Source organism: Mandrillus leucophaeus, unplaced genomic scaffold, assembly GCF_000951045.1.
Source record: "Mandrillus leucophaeus isolate KB7577 unplaced genomic scaffold, Mleu.le_1.0 Scaffold177, whole genome shotgun sequence".
Classification (NCBI taxonomy): Eukaryota; Metazoa; Chordata; class Mammalia; order Primates; family Cercopithecidae; genus Mandrillus; species Mandrillus leucophaeus.
In genome coordinates, this window is record NW_012101776.1 from 299861 (window position 1) to 316364 (window position 16504).

At 46.6% G+C, this 16504-nt stretch overlaps 1 protein-coding gene across 1 annotated transcript in view; it reads right to left on the reverse strand.

Annotated features, from left to right (window-relative positions):
- LOC105537642 overlaps window positions 1–16504 on the reverse strand; it is a 183377-nt gene that overhangs the window by 159031 nt on the left and 7842 nt on the right. Inside the window, exon 3 of the mRNA XM_011977287.1 lies at window positions 16245–16467. Coding sequence (XP_011832677.1) covers window positions 16245–16467 — 223 coding nt within the window. The remainder of the gene's footprint in view (window positions 1–16244; window positions 16468–16504) is intronic.

Consider the following 16504-nt stretch of genomic DNA (forward strand, 5'->3'; position numbering starts at 1 on the left):
CTCCCGGGTTTACGCCATTCTCCTACCTCAGCCTCCTGAGTAGCTGGGACTACAGGCGCCCGCCACCTCGCCCGGCTAGTTTTTTGTATTTTTTTTAGTAGAGACGGGGTTTCATCGTGTTAGCCAGGATGGTCTCGATCTCCTGACCTCGTGATCCGCCGTCTCGGCCTCCCAAAGTGCTGGGATTACAGGCGTGAGCCACCGCACCCAGCCGCCAATCTGGACACTTCTTACTGTATTTGATCAGGCCCACCTGGTGTGGTTGTACAATCTGTGCATCCTCCTGAACAGCTGAGTTTGGAACCCCTGACAGGAACCCACTGTGGAAACAAAATAGTAATACAACCGGGTGTGAGCTGTGAGAACTCACACACACAGTGCTGGGAGGGGATCAAACAGAAACGATACGCTGAGAACCAGTGTGAGGAGATGAGGGAATGCTTCCAGGAGGAGGTGACCCCTTAACGGAGTCATAAAGTATAAGTAGTAGTTCATTAGAAGAGAAAATGGGGAAAGAGACAAAATCCTGTCCCATTTCCCTGACCGGCTGATTCTCTCACTGTGTGAGACACAAACCTTAGAGAAGAATCTGCAGACACAAATCCTCTAAAGTCTGGAAGAATCATTTCATTCCAAGCCTTCAAAAATATTCACGCCCCACATTCACCTGCTGCCTCTGACCCCCACAATCATTATTTCTAACCCCAGGCAGTCCTGACAACCCTTATTTCTGACCCCAAGGCAGTGCTTTCCTCCACAGGGCGAAGGCACTCAGCCTTGGGACAGTGAGGGCCAGATTCCTAGCCCAGGGCCACCGTGCATTCAGCAATTCAATACTTGCTCACTGAGAGCCTCTGACGCACAAGGCACTCAAGCTAATAATGGGAAGCCATTAAAAGCTTTTAAGTGGTTGCCTTTCAGGATCTACTTTGCCATTTGCAAAGCTCACTTGCTTGCAGGAGGGAGGTGCAGGATGCTCCTTAGCTTTTCCTTTTTAACTAGATCAGTATGCAGAGAATGTCTTCCTAATGGAGAAAGTATGTATGGAATTTCCAGAGTCATGAAAAGGAAGAGATATGGCCTTTGCAAGGTCTGGGGAGAGGAAAGAAGAGGGCTCAGGCCAGCCAGGAACTTAGCAAAGGCCAGGGGGTAGCCCCCCTGCCCCAGCATGCCCGAAGCCCCCTCCCGCACCTCTGCCTTTCCAGAAGGCACACTTCTGGGGGACCATCTGTCCCAGGTGTTCTCGGGGAAGGCAGCCCTATAAATGGGGACAGACTGCAATGACCATAGGAAGGCCAGTCTGCCAGAGGAAGCCACTAGTCTCCACCGGCGGGGTCTGGCCAGGGCTTTTCACAGACGAAATGAAGTCTTTTGTTTAGTGAAAAGCAATGTACCACATGGAGAGGAGATATATCTCTTCAAAATCTCTAAGTGCAAAGATTGGCTGACGTGATCCTAACGCTGCTTCTGGCCCAGTGGGATGAATCATGACCTAAGTGGGACTAAAACTATGGAACAAACTCAGTCACAATAAATGCCGGAAGGGAACTCTGCCTTCTTTAGCCACTCTCCTATAAATTCCTGGGGACTTTCCACACAGAGGACCTTTTCCTTTTCCCATTTCCTTTTAAAAAAATGGGAAAAGCCAAGCATCCCACCAGAGGGTAACTGACATACTCTCTGCTAAATTACCTAGAATGTTCCAAACAGACTCCAGGCTGGCAACCCCTTCTCTGGACAAATCTCTCTGGCAAAGGCACATCACTCTAACCTTATCCCTGCCCCAACTCAAAACCTTCCATAGAACCGAGCATGATGGCTCACTCTTGTAATTCCAACACTTTGGGAGGCCAAGATGGGAGGATCGCTTAAAGTCAGGAGTTTTAAGCCTGGACAACAAGTGAGACCCTATCTTTATAAAAAAATTAAAAACAAAACATTAGCTGGGGGTGGTGCCATGCACCTGTAGTCCCAGCGGCTCTGGAGGCTGAGGTGGGAGGATTGCTTGAGCACGGGGGGTCCAGGCTGCAGTGGGCCACTGTGGTTCACTGCACTCCTGCCTGAAGCAGCACAGCAAGAATCTGTCTCCAAAAAAAAAAGAAAAAGAAAAAGAAAAAATGAAAACTTTCAATAGCTCCCTGTCACCCACAGGGTAAAGTCCGAATGCCTCAGCACAATTGGGAAGATCCCTAGCTAACTCCTTCCTCAAACTTTGCCCTGCAAGAAGTCCTTTCTTTGTCTTTTTCTTTCTTACTTTCTTTCTTTGAGATGGAATCTCACTTTGTTGACCAGGCTGGAGTGCAATGGCTCGATCTCAGCTCAATGCAACCTCTGCCTCCCGAGTTCAATCGATTCTCCCGCCTCAGCTTCCCAAGTAGCTAGGATTACAGGCACCTGCCACCACTCCTGGCTAATTTTTGTATTTTTGGTAGAGATGGGGTTTCACCGTGCTGGCCAGGCTGTTCCTGAACTCCTGACCTCAAGTGATCCACCCGCCTCGGCCTGCCAGAGTGCTGGGATTACAGGCATGAGCCACCGTGCCCGGCTCCAAGAAGTCCCTTCTGTCTCCAAAATAAATTCCAAACTCATCCTCTTCTCTTCCTCTCCACTGCTAGAGCCGGGTCCAGCTCTCTCTCTTGGATTGCTGTAATTCAGTCCCCAAATGGGCCACCTGCTTCCATTGATCCACCTGCTTCCATTGATCCACCATCTACCCAGCAAAAAGGTCAATCAAATCAGGCACTGCCCAGCTTAGCAGCCACCAAAGACTTAAAAAAGCACTTAAGGCCCTCCATGACCAAACACCTGTTCACCTGGACCCTGAGCGTTCACTCTTTTCCAGTCACACGAGTCTCTTGACACTCTGAACACACCAAAAGTTTTGCAGCCTCAGGGCCTTCACACATGCTATTATCTTTACCTAGGATATCCCTTCCCTAAACTGTTTTGAAAGAAATTTAAAGAACCAGCTGGATGCTGTGGCTTACAGCTGTAATCCCAGCACTTTGGGAGGCTAAGGCAGACAGATCACCTGAGGTCAGGAGTTTGAGACCAGCCTGGCCAACATAGTGAAATCCTGTCTCTACTAAAAAAAAAATACAAAAATTAGCCAGATGTCAGGAGTTGTGCCTGTAATCCCAAATACTCGGGAGGCTGAGGAACCAGAATTGCTTGAACCCAGGAGGTAGAGGTTGCAATGAACCGAGATTGCGTCACTGCATTCCAGCCTGGGTGACAGAGCAAGACTTTGTCTCAAAAAAAAAAAAAAAGAAAGAAAGAAAGAAGAAAAAGAAAAATTCAAAGAGCTTAGAATTGACAACCATGAACATCTTGTCATATGTATTTTCAAACTTTTTTTCTTTTCTACATATTTTCAAAATGTGTAAGTGATATGTGTAGGTATCTACCTTCTTCTTTTCAAAAAAAAAGCATTAAAGATAAGCCAGACACTATGGGTCCTCCCTGTAATCCCAGCACTTTGGGAGAACTGGACAGGAGGATGGCTTGAGGCCAGGAGTTCAAGACCTGCCTGGGCAATATAGTGAGATCTCATCTCTACAAAAAATATAGGCATGGTGGCTCACACCTGTAGTCCCAGCTACTCCGGAGGCTGAAGCAGGAGAATCACTTGAGCCTGGAAAGTAGAGGCTGCAGTGAGCCACGATCACACCACTCATACTCCAGCAACCTTGACAGAGTGAGATTCTGTCTCCACAAGTAAACTAATTAATCGAATTTTTAAAAAAGCAATAAAGGCAAAGTTAAAGTAAGCTTTGACCTTCACAATCACCCCACTCCCCCTCTCTCCCCAGATGATGACAGTGAGTTTGATATAGATCTTTCCAGCCCATTTTTTAAACCTTCACATTCATCTCTAAATATCCTTAAGTAACATACAGCATGAGCTATGAATTCTCAGTCTTACCTAGGAATGGGGCTGCACATGTTTCCAATTTCACTACCTGCTGCCAAGGTGGTCTCTAAAGTGACCTCACACACCACTAGCGGAGCTGAACACCCTGTGCCTTGTCAACACTTGAGTCAGACATCCTATTTCTGGCACATTGTAAAACATTAAACATGTATCTTGTGGAAACACCCAGATGCCCTTCAAATGAAGAATAATAAACACACAGTGATATATCCACACAACAGTATACCAGTTAGCAATAAAAACTACCAAACCCCTGATGTATACGACGACGTGGAAGGGTCCCAAATGCATTATGCCAGGTGAAAGAAGACAAATCCGAGAGACTACACACTGTATGAATCCATTTATAGGACACTCTGAAAAAGGCAACACTGTAAGGTCAGAAAACAACTCAGGGGTTGGTTAAAGCTGGGGATGGAGAAGGAGACTGGCTACGAAGGGACAGGAGGGAATCTGGGTGAATGACGGAAATGTTCTATGCCATGACTGTGATAATTACACAACAGTGTCACACAGTTCTATGCATTTATCAAAACTCTCAGCATTGTATCCTAGAAAGGATGAATTTTACTGACTAGAAATCAGATCTCCAAAACCTGACCTTGTTAGCAAAATTTAGAATCTTTTCACATTTATCATCCACTTTGCTTTTTTTCTTTTTTTTTAGACGGAGTCTTGCTCTGTTTCCAGGCTGGCGTGCAATGGCAAGATCTCGGCTTACAGCAACCTATTCCTCCTGGGTTCAAGCAATTCTCCTGCCTCAGTTTCCCAAGTAGCTGGGACTACAGGCGCATGCCACCATGCCCAGCTAATTTTTGTATTTTTAGTAGAAACTGGGTTTCACCATGTTGGCCAGGATGGTCTCGAACTCCTGACCTTGTGATCCGCCCGCCTCAGCCTCCCAAAGTGCTGGGATTATAGGCATGAGTCAAGGAGCCCAGCCATCCACTTTGCTTTCTATGAGCACTGCATGGTCATAACTTTCACCCACTTTGCTATAAGGCTGTTTGTCTTTTTATTGTTGACTTTTGGGAATTCTTCATACATTCTAGATATTGGTGCTTTGTAATATGTTATAAATATTGCAAATATCTTCTAAGTCTTTTATTTGGCTTTTAATACCATTGTAGTTTTTGTTGCTTAGATGTGCCTTTTTCTTTAATATGTAGTCATATTGATCAGCCTTGCCTTTTCTGCTAATACTTTGTTCCTCTGGTTAACTTCTACTGAGTGTTTGTGTCTCACTCAAATCCTGATTCCTCAGACAGGATTTCAGTATGAACCCCCTTACCTCACAATAACCATCCCTTCATATTATTCTAGTACACATTATTTCATATTCCTTACAATAATGTTATTTTGTCTTTGTCTATTTGCTTGTTTCCCCCACTTAACAATAAGCCTCTTAAGAACTGGTACCAGTTGATCTACTTTGATCACTGCTGAATACCAAGGCCTTGAGCAGAACTTGGCACACCACAGGCATTCCACAAATACCTGACAATAAATGAGATTGAAGAAAAATCCAATACAGGTGCATAGGCTACACATAAACATATGCGAGCATATAACACTGTACATACATGTTAATGACATGTTAGTGCAACAAAGACAGCCAAAAACATCATGTGTCTCACCAGGAAACAACAAATTCAGCTTCTGTGCAAATCTCATGAACCAACATATTTACCTGAAATTCCAAAAAATTCAGACATTATGCACAACAATGCTAGGACTGAGAATTTTTTTTTTTAATTAACTGAAAAATAGAAAACATGATCTATATAAACAGGCTGTTGTGAAGCTAAGCATCCACATCAAAGGAACGATAAAGTAAGCAATGTAACAGTCACTGAACAGAAATATCTACCCAATAAAAATGACATGGACGGCCGGGCACGGTGGCTCACGCCTGTAATCCCAGCATTTTGGGAGGCCGAGGCGGGTGGATCACCTGAGGTCAGGAGTTCAAGACCAGCCTGACCAACATGGAGAAACCCCGTCTCTACTAAAAATACAAAATTAGCCGGGTATGGTGGCAGGCGCCTGTAATCCTGCCGGGTATGGTGGCAGGCGCCTGTAATCCAGAGGCTGAGGCAGGAGAATCACTTGAACCCAGGAGGCAGAGGTTGCAGTGAGCTGAGATCGCGCCATTGTCCTCCAGCCTGGGCAACAAGAGCGAAACTCGCTCTCAAAAAAAAAAAAAAGAAAAAGAAAAAAATGACATGGACAAAGTGCATATAATATTCAAAAATGCCTATGTCCTAACAGTAACTAAGAAAAAAATCAGGATGTGTCTGGATGTGGTGGCTCACACTGTTATCGCAGCACTTTGGGATGCTGAGGTGGGATCACTTGAGGTCAAGAGTTCAAGACCAGCCTGACCAACATGATGAAACCCTGTCTCTACCAAAAATACAAAAAAAAAAAAAAAAATAGCCAGGCATGGTGACATCCCAGCTACTCGGAGGCTGAGGCAGAAGAATCGCTTGAACCTGGTAGGTAGAGGTTGCAATGAGCTGAGATTGCACCACTGCACTCCAGCCTGGGTAACAGAGTGAGAACCTGTCTCAAAACAAAACAAAACAAAAATAATCAGGATGCAACATATACACTAGGATTAAAATACAGAAAAAAAAAAAAAAAACACACAGGCTGGGCACAGTGGCTCACACGTGTAATCTCAACACTCTGGGAGGTCAAAGTGGGAGGGTCACTTGAAGCCTGAGAGTGAGGCCCAATCTCTGCAAAAATAAATAAATAAGTAAAAATAAAACAAGGCAAAGACAAAACAGTGATTGCATTTTTTATATTAAACTCAAGAAATATTACGTTTTATGAATTTACCAACCCCACCTCCCAGCTTTTAAACATCTATGTATTTATTTATTTATTTATTTATTTATTTATTTATTTATTTATTTTAGAGACAGGGTGTCATTCTGTCACCCAGGCTGGAATACAGTGGTGTAATGGTAACTCACTGCAGCCTCAAACTTCTGGGTTCAAGCAAACTTCCTGCCTCAGCCTCCCAAGTAGATGGGACTACAGGTGCATGCCACCAAGCCTGGTTAATTTAAAATAAAAAAAAAATTGAGGCTGGGTGCAGTGGTTCATGCCTGTAATCCCAGCACTTTGGGAGGCTGAGGCGGGCAGATCACAAGGTCAGGAGTTCGAGACCAGCCTAACCAACATAGTAAAACCCGATCTCTGCTAAAAATATAAAAATTAGCCAGATGTGGTGGCGCGTGGCTGTAGTCCCAGTTACTTGGAAGGCTCAGGTAGGAGAATCGCTTGAACTCAGGAGGCAGAGGTTGCAGTGAGCCGAGATCGCACCACCGCACTCCAGCCTTGGTGACAGAGCAAGATTCCATCTCAAAAAAAAAAAAAATTTGTAGAGACAGGGTCTCACTATGTTGCCCAGGCTGGTCTCAGACTCCTGGGCTCAACTGATCCTCCCACCTCTATCTCCCAAAGTGATGGGATTACAGGCATGAGCCGTAGTGCCTGGCCCATATTTCCTCCTTCCACCAAAATCCTCGAATTCTCAAGTCAAGTACCTTCCTCCTTAAATCCACATTCCACATGAGTTTGTCATCTTTCTAGATGTATATCTGGGAAGTTGCTCCTTGCTGACAATCTTTGAAAAGTGCCCAGTTCTCAGGACCCAGTTGAAATCACTTATGCCTGGTTATTCAGGCTCTCCAGGATGGCCTGTCCCCCACTCTCACCCCACCTGCCTTTTCCACCTTCACCCATACCACCAGCCACCTCAGTGGACTTCCGGTTCGAGGCTTTGAACCTCTGTACTGCCAGCCCGCTGCTGTCACCAAGGCCCAGGCTGAGACCCAACACCCCAGTGTCTTCCTTGCCTCCTGGGCGAGTCTCTTCCAGCTTCTGGGCTGCAGCAGGCCTGGTTGGCTGTGGTCCCATTTCAACCTGCCTTCTTTCTCTCTTAGCAGTTACATCTGCAGTGTGCCTCCCTCCCACACTGGCAGCTTCCCGAAGATGGCAACAGTTTCTCATTCACGGCAGAACCCCTGTGCCTCACCCACACATTTGATTCACTAAATGCCGACCTCGTCCAAGGCATTGTTCCATCCAGTGAGAATATGATTCAAGCCACATGTAATTTTAGATTTTCTAGTAACCATAAAGTTAGAAAAAACAGATGAAACTAATTTTAATAACTTACTGTATTTAACCCAATATATCCAAAACATTATCAGTTCAACATGTAATTAACATCAAATAATTCGTTCATGAGATATCTTGGCAGGGCGTAGCGGCTCACGCTTATAACCAGTAGCACTATAGGAGGCTGAGGTAGCCAGATTGCCGGAGCCCAGGAGTTTAAGACCAGCCTGGGCAACACAGGGAGACCCCAGCTCTACCAAAACTACAAAAATTTAGCTGGGTGCGGTGACACACACCTGTGGCCCCAGCTGCCCAGGAGGCTGAGGTGGGAGGATCACCTGAGCCTGGGAGGTCGAGGCTGTAATGATCTACGGTCACACCACTACACTCCAGCCTGAGTGACAGAGTGAGACCCTGTCTCATAGAAATAAACAAATAGGCCAGGTGCAGTGGCTCACGCCTGTAATCCCAGCACTTTGGAAGGCTGAGTGGGACAGATCACCTGAGGTCAGGAGTTCAAGATCAGCCTGGCCAACACAGTGAAACCCCGTATCTACTAAAAACACAAAATTAGCCAGGTGTGGTGGTAGGCGCCTGTAATCCCAGCTACTTGGGAGGCTGAGGCAGGAGAATCATTTGAACCTGGTAGGCGGAGGTTGCAATGAGCCGAGATCATGCCACTGCACTCCAGCCTGGGTAACAGGTGAGACTCTGTCTCAATAAATAAATAAAGAGATACCTTACTCTTCTCACTAAGTCTCTGAAATCCAATGTGCGTTTAACACATACAGTACATCTCAATCTCCTTTCAAGTGCTCGATACCCACATAGGGCTCACAGCTACCGTATGGAGAGCACAGTTTAAGATGCTGGGGATACAACAGTGAACAGCCTAGAAGTCCATTCCTGTGGCCCCGTCCACCACTTCCAGCCTGGACCCGGCACTTATACTCTGTGCATGTTTGTCCTGGTGCTCTGGCTCCTGACCCTGATTTAGTTTCTCCTCAACACAGCAGCCAGACGGACCATTTCAAAAGCCAAGTCAGATCAAATTGCTTTCCTTTTTAAAACACTGCAAGGAAGCTGGTCATAGTGGCTCACACCTGTAATCCCAACGCTTTGGGAGGCTGAGGTGGGTGGATCACTTGAGGTCAGGAGTTCGAGACCAGCCTGGCCAACATAGTGAAAGCCCATCTTTACAAAACTAAAAACATTAGCCAGGCATGGTGGCACGCACCTGTAATCCCAGCTACTTAGGAGGCTGGGCGTAAGAATTGCTTAAACCTGGGAGGCGGAGGTTGCAGTGAGCCGAGATCACCCCACTGCACTCCAGCCTGGGCAACAGAGCCAGACTCTGCCTCACAACAAACAAAAAAACGAAAAATACTACAAAAGGCTCACAAAACAAAAAAACAAAAAACTTTTACAAAAGAGTAAAAGACAGAATCTTTGGAATGCCCTGCAGGCTCTCTGTGAGGCTCCACACTGCATGCTGCTCAGGTTCTCCTATCTCCCTTGCTTACGCCATTCTCATCTCATACTTTTCCTGGCTGCTCCCCACCCCCCCACACAGGCTCACTCCTGCCTCCACTTCTGTCCTAGCTCTTCCCAGAGCCTGAAACGCCCGTCCTTCCCCTCCTTCAGGTGGAGATTAACGTCAGCTCCTCCATGGAGCCTGCCCTGACTCTGACCGGCCAACTTAACCGCACAGCACCACGCCCCAGCCCTCCAGACACTGGCCCTGCTCTGCCTGTTCCCACAGCACTTCATAATCTTGAATACACAATTCATGTCCTTTTTTATTATGTCTGCTGTTCCTTATCTGTCTAACCCAGCTGTAACCTAAGCTCTAGCATGAAAATCTGTCCTTTTTCTTCCTTTCTGCATCCCCAACATCTATAGCAATGCCCGGCACAGAGTAGACACGCAACAAATACATCCTGGAAAAATGAATGGCTTACAATTTAGTGGGAGAAGAGAGACATATGGTATACTAGGAAGATAAGCACTATGGAGAAAGAATAACTCAGGAAGGGGAATGGAAGAAAGGGAGGCTGCCATTTTATGAGGGAGGAAAATACAACAATAATAAACATAGCAACTACCGCTACATAGTAACTACTATGTGCCAGAGCCTGTGCTAAGCACTTTACTGTTAACACAGTGGGGCCAGGGCGACTTTACACAGGAGTTAGTTTTTGCCTGCACTGCCTCCATCTGTCCCCTAGCTGTCTCTGGGGACCAGCCTGCCCCACTACTGTGTGACATCCACTAGGACAAAAGCTCCAGTGGGGCAGGGATGTTTGTCTCTTCTGCTCCCTGCTGGATCTCCAGCAGCTCAAACGGTGCCAGGCATACAGCAACTGCTCAGGAAATGAATGCATCCATCAGTCTTGAACCAAGTAGTCAATGTTAGGGCTATTGCACCAGAAAAAAAGAGCCCTGAAGAATAATAAATAATAATTGCTTTACTCAAATGTTTGACTGAAGGGTTTACTTCCTCTGTGCTAAGTGCTCTGCTAAGTGCTCTGCACCATCCCTGGGAGGGAGAAGCGATTCTCCTCCCCTGCTCAGCAGCTGAGGAAATGGAGGCATACTGACCTGAAGTAACTTGCAAAGGCAGTCTGACATCCGAGGGACAGCCCTCTGATTCCTGTCCTTCCTGAGACCCACTTCTGCAGCTTTATTTACTTTCTTATCTGTTTCTAACTTACATAAGCCAGGGTTTGTTTCTGATGCTTGCAGAAAACTATAGTGAAGTCACTGCCATCTTAAGAGCTAGGCAACTAGAATGTTACCTCTGTATTCAGAAACCACTACTTCATGCAGCCACAGGAAGTAATAAAGCTCAATAATTGGAACAGTAATGATATTAGCTAACTTTTACTGTGTGCTCACTTATGAGCCCAGGTCCTCTGCCAGACACATTCTGTTCATCATCTGATTTGTCATCACAGGAAACCATTCTATAGATGAGGAAACTGAAGCTAAGGAAAGTAATTTGCCCAAAAATAACCAGATCTACACTCCTCAGCTCCCTCAGACATCCCCAGTGCCTCCCACTACCGTCTGTTTTCCTTCTTTTTCATCAGCGTACTTTCCCTACAGGCAAGCCCCCTACTTCCCACCATGTCAAGCTGTCTCACATCTAAAAAGATAATGACTGTAGACCGTGTATCTTGTTTCCTTGAAGACAAAGCAGTTCTTTCTTTATTTTTTAATTTTTATTTTATTAGTTTTTTATAGAGACAAGATCTCACTCTGTTGCCCAGGCTGGTCTCAAACTTCTGGGTTCAACCAATCTTCCTGCCTCAGCCTCTCAAAGGGCAAAAATTATAGGCGTAAGCCACCATGCCGGGCTGAAACAGCAACTCTTGACAGCCACCTGATTCAACAAAGTACCAGGGCTGTGTTGGGCACTTAGATGCCCCTGTTCTCAAGAGTTTCACAGTCAATGATAATAAAGAGGCAGATAAACAAAACAACATCTCATACCTCCCCCCGCACACACACACACAAAAAACAGTTCGGAATTTTGCAATCAAAAAATGAATGAGACCATTTCCACATCATGTATATAAGTCTTGTGTTTTATGACCTGACATTGTTTTTGTTTTTAATGACAGGGTTGGGAGAGGGGTCACCACAACCTTTGTAACACTTAGGGTCCCTACAACACCTAAACACACCCAAGATAGAGGTGAGTACTTAGAAGAGACTGTTGGAGGGTGAAGGGAGAGGTCAAGATCATGGCAAAAAGAGCTCAATGTCCCATCCACAGTGAAGGTTGATAGTAATTAAATCCTGAAACCTAATTTTGGTCACAAAATCCAGTGGTATACCTGATTGCAGCCTCTTGCAAATGATTATAGATTTTGCACAAAGACTGAGGCGTTTTTCTGTTTGTTTGTTTGTTTGTTTGTTTGTTTGTTTTTTGAGACAAAGTCTTACTCTATCTCTTAGGCGGGAGTGCAGCGGCAATCTCAGCTCACTGCAACCTCCGCCTCCTGGGTTTAAGAGATCCTCTTACCTCAGCCTCCCGAGTAGCTGGGACTACAGGAGTGTGCCACCACGCTGGGTTAATTTTTTTTTTTTTTTTTTTTTGTATTTTTAGTAGAGACAGAGTTTCACCATGTTGGCCAGGCTGGTCTTGAACTCCTTACCTCAGGTAATCTGCCAGCCTCAGCCTCCCAAAGTGGTGGGATTACAGGCATAAGCCACCACACCCAGCCAAGACTGAGACTTCTGACCTCTACCCATGACTCCTGCCCACACCCACAGCCCAGAATTTTCCAGCATGGCAGCCCTCACCTAAGGCCTCTTGGCCCCTTTGTCTCTGCCTGGTCCATGGCTGCGGAAAAGGCCGGCAGCCAGAGCACGAGGTATCTTCGTGCAAGATGTTTAGCTTTCTGTTTGTGCCTGAGGTGCATGGGGAGGGTGGGTGACACACTCAGTCCTCCTGCTCACGGCCAAGGGATATACCCTTTTCTTGTTCTTTTTTTTTTTTTTTTTTTTTTTTTGAGACTGAGTTTTGCTCTTGTTGCCCAGGCTGGAACACAATGGTGCGATCTTGGCTCACAGCAATCTCCGCCTCCCAGGTTCAGGCAATTCTCCTGCCTCAGACTCCTAAGTAGCTGGGATTACAGGCATGCGCCACCATGCCCAGTTAATTTTTTGTATTTGTAGTACAGACTGGGTTTCACCATGTTGGCCAGGCTGGTCTCGAACTCCTGACCTCAGGTGATCCACCTGCCTCAGCCTCCCAAACTGCTGGGATTACAGGGGTGAGCCACCGTGCCCGGCCCTTTGCTTGTTCTTAACTTCTGAGAGTCACACTAAGAAGTCACACTATCCTCTAACTTCTGAGAGTCACACTAAGAAGTCAGAAGACTGGTCCAAGTCCCTACAGCTCTGCCACTCCCAAGCTGTGTGACCTGGGAGGATATTTTTAACCTCTCTGGGCTGTGGGTTCCTCATCTGCAAAACCACAATAATAATCATCCTATTTTATAGGAAAGTTATATGAGATCATATAATTTGAAGTGTTAGAACCAACCCTGACCCCATAACAAGAATTCTATCATTGCTATACATTTCATTATAAGTGCCTCGTGGAGTTGTAGGGAGAAGGTGAAGAACATGCTTTGCGTGATAAACAATGTCCATGTTATACATGCACTATTATTGTTCTCATTATTAATTGTCATTTATTACCATTTTTAGTTCCTTAGATTACTTGAGGTCAGAAAACAGAAAAGACAAAGGGGGCTCCTGCCAAAGGACCCATTTTGGCAGCATTCCAAAAGGTCTTGAATTTCTGAGACTCTCTAGGGATGATATTGAAGTGACTGTCCACAGGACTCAATGGTCCAAATGATTCCAGATTGTTGCTCTGTTCCCATCCTCAGTCAGGGTCCCACCACAGACACTGGAAATATAAGTTGGGACAGGGAGATGTGGTCCTGATCCCTTAAAGAGATCACAAACCTGCATCAGGAAACAACAAAAAGCAAAACAAGGCCAGGTGCCATGGCTCCTGTAATCCCAGTACTTTGGGAGGCTGAAGAGGGCGGATCACCTGAGGTCAGAAATTCGAGACCAGCCTCACCAATCTGGAGAAACTCTGTCTCTACTAAAAATACAAAATTAGCCGGGCGTGGTGGTCCATGCCTGTACTCTCAGTTACTCGGGAGGCCTCCCAGCATTTTGCGAGACCGAGGCGGACGGATCACCTGAGTTTGGGAGTTTGAAACCGGCCTGACCAATCTGGAGAAACTCCGTCTCTACCAAAAATACAAAATTAGCTGAGTGTGGTGGTGCATGCCTGTAATCCCAGCTACTCGGGATGCTGAGGCAGGAGAATCGCTTGAACCCGGGAGGCGGAGGTTGCAGTGAGCCAAAATCGAGCCATTTTACTCCAGCCTGGGCAACAAGAGTGAAACTCTGTCTCAAAAAAAAAAAAAAAAAGCAAAACAAGAGAAAAAGGAGAATGTCATGTCTGCAGCCAACTATGAAAGGAAATGTAAAATAAAAAGGCCACACATCCAGAAGAGCCACCTGACATATAAAACTCATAGCAAAGGCAGCCAGCAGCAGGCCTGACGCTGTGTCTCCAGAGAACCTGGACCGGCAGTTATCCAAGGTCTTCCATGTCCCCCAGATAATCTGCCGATGGTCTGCCCAAATGCAGGGCCACTCACACAAACAGGAGGAAAGAACAGGGCGTCTTATAGTCCAGGAGATGGCTTGACGAAGCTGCCAGAGAAACGTGTCCATCTCGGGCAGGCAGAAGGCCCAGGCATAGCAAACACAGGCTCCAGAACCCAGCCAGAGTGCCTGCCTACCGCTCAGGAGGCGGAAAAAAAAAAAAAGTAAAGAACAGGGAGTTGATTTGATGTAGACAGTGAGAATTCACCAGGTTTTTAGACCAGCAAACATATAAACTAGTGGGGATCAGATATGTCAGAACAGAGGGGAGAACACCCCCTTTCCAGTGCAGAAAAGCTCCAGCCACAGAAACATATAGCATGGAGGTGGGGGGAGCGGGGGGCGGGGGCAGGTGTTTAAGACAGAGGAAAAGGAAAGCTAATCAGAAACAAAACAAAACAAAACAAAACAAAAATGGACTTCTATTTTTCAAGAGAAGCCGTTTATGCAAAAATTCTGCACTCAAGGTAGATAAGGCAACAAGAATAAGCCACTCTTAAACAGGCAAAACAACATAACCAGTTAACAAATCCCCTCTGGGAATTCAAAGGGTACAGCATATACCCCACAGTGGAGCCGCCCAGCCTTTCCATCGTCATACCCCTAAGTGGAATTCCAGTTGGGCCCTCGTGCCGAAGTTTTAGACCACGAGGCACGTCCTCACCTCCAAGATGTAACTCATCTCAAATAATGGAGACCAGGCCACGAGGTTTCTCCCAGACATGGATTCTGTATTAGTCCTTCTGCAGCTTCCAGGAAGGTTTTCCTCCTAATAAATCCGTCAGAAAGTTCCACTCAGGGTTCTGAGGATTGATGCAACCCCCTTCTTGACTGATCAGAGCTTTAGAAAGATTCGCTATGACCGCAGGACTATGTCAAGTTGAACAAGTCTCAACTTGTCGCTGCCAGTATGCAAAATAGGTCTGAAACATCTTTTAACAGACAACACAGCAGACACAGTCCCTGCATCCTCAGGGCCTCCGCCCACCCACCACACACAAACACATTTCTCTAGGGTTTTTTGCTTTTGTTTTGTTTTGTTTTTTGTTTGTTTTTTTCCGGCAAGGGAATAGCCCCAGTAGCCAGGATTCACAGTGGTGGAGTGGGCGAGAGCCAGGTTAACAGCCTGTCTCTGGAAAACCTAAGACCAGAAAGGAAACACCAAAACCTCATCCCCTCATCTCTAAACCCTTGCATGTGATTTCTTCTCTTCTCTAATGTTCTAGAAGGGCCTAAAGTCAGGAGCTTAGGTGAACAGAAGAATCTTCGATGCCTGCAAACCATTAGAAAAATGCATGAGGCATCCACACAGACACATGCAGCTTCATGGCTGTGCTTCCTGAAAGTCTACACCCAGAACCACAAACACTGGCATAAATAAGAGCACGTTAGCAAGAGAAGGCAAACCTAATTAAATTAATAGCCCAGCCGAGAAGAATTACCATGATGAGGTTTTAGGAGCACCCAACAAACCCTCACATGCGATGCAAAAGCAGAGAAAGTCTCAAAACACGGAGTTACTGAGTTTTTGGAAATCACCTTCGCCCAGCCTGAGCGGGGGTGGGAGGAAGGGGGGAGTGATGGTCAAAGGATGGAGGGATGATTACACATACACAGACCTCTAGTTTCGCCCGAGGGGCCTCCAAACCACATCGTGGCCCCAAATCTGTTCTGAATGCAGAGAGGTCTATTTTTAGAGATTAGTTAATATGCCTTTGATCAAGTTCATAAATCCAGAATTGCCTCTATGCACCGGCCATCCGGTGTCATCCCCCTCCCCTCCCCCTCCCCAAACGCCCAAACCCGCCGCCAGTCTTGAGGCTGATGATGAGGACAGTGCACACCTAGCACACACGCACTGGATTCCGAAAGCCCCTTTCCTCCCTCCGACTACTCACAGCGCATCCCTTCCCAAGGCCAAGGCTCGAGAGTTTCCAGAAACGCAGGGGACAAAATTGGAACTTACTGGAGGGCAGATCTGGCCGTGTCTCCACAGGTCACAGGGTCCGCCAACATCCTTTCAGCAAGGAAATCCACGGGAAGGTGCGGGGGGTCCCAAGGCACATCCTTGCTCGCAGCTCCTCGTCGCCCCTCCTCGTCCCGGCCTCCCGGCCGCGAGGCTGGGGAAACTGAGGCCCTCTGAGGACACTGGGCGCTGGCCTGGAACCCGCAGCCAAGGCGGGACAGGGCTTTGAACCCAGAACCCCGTCAGCGACCCTCCCCACT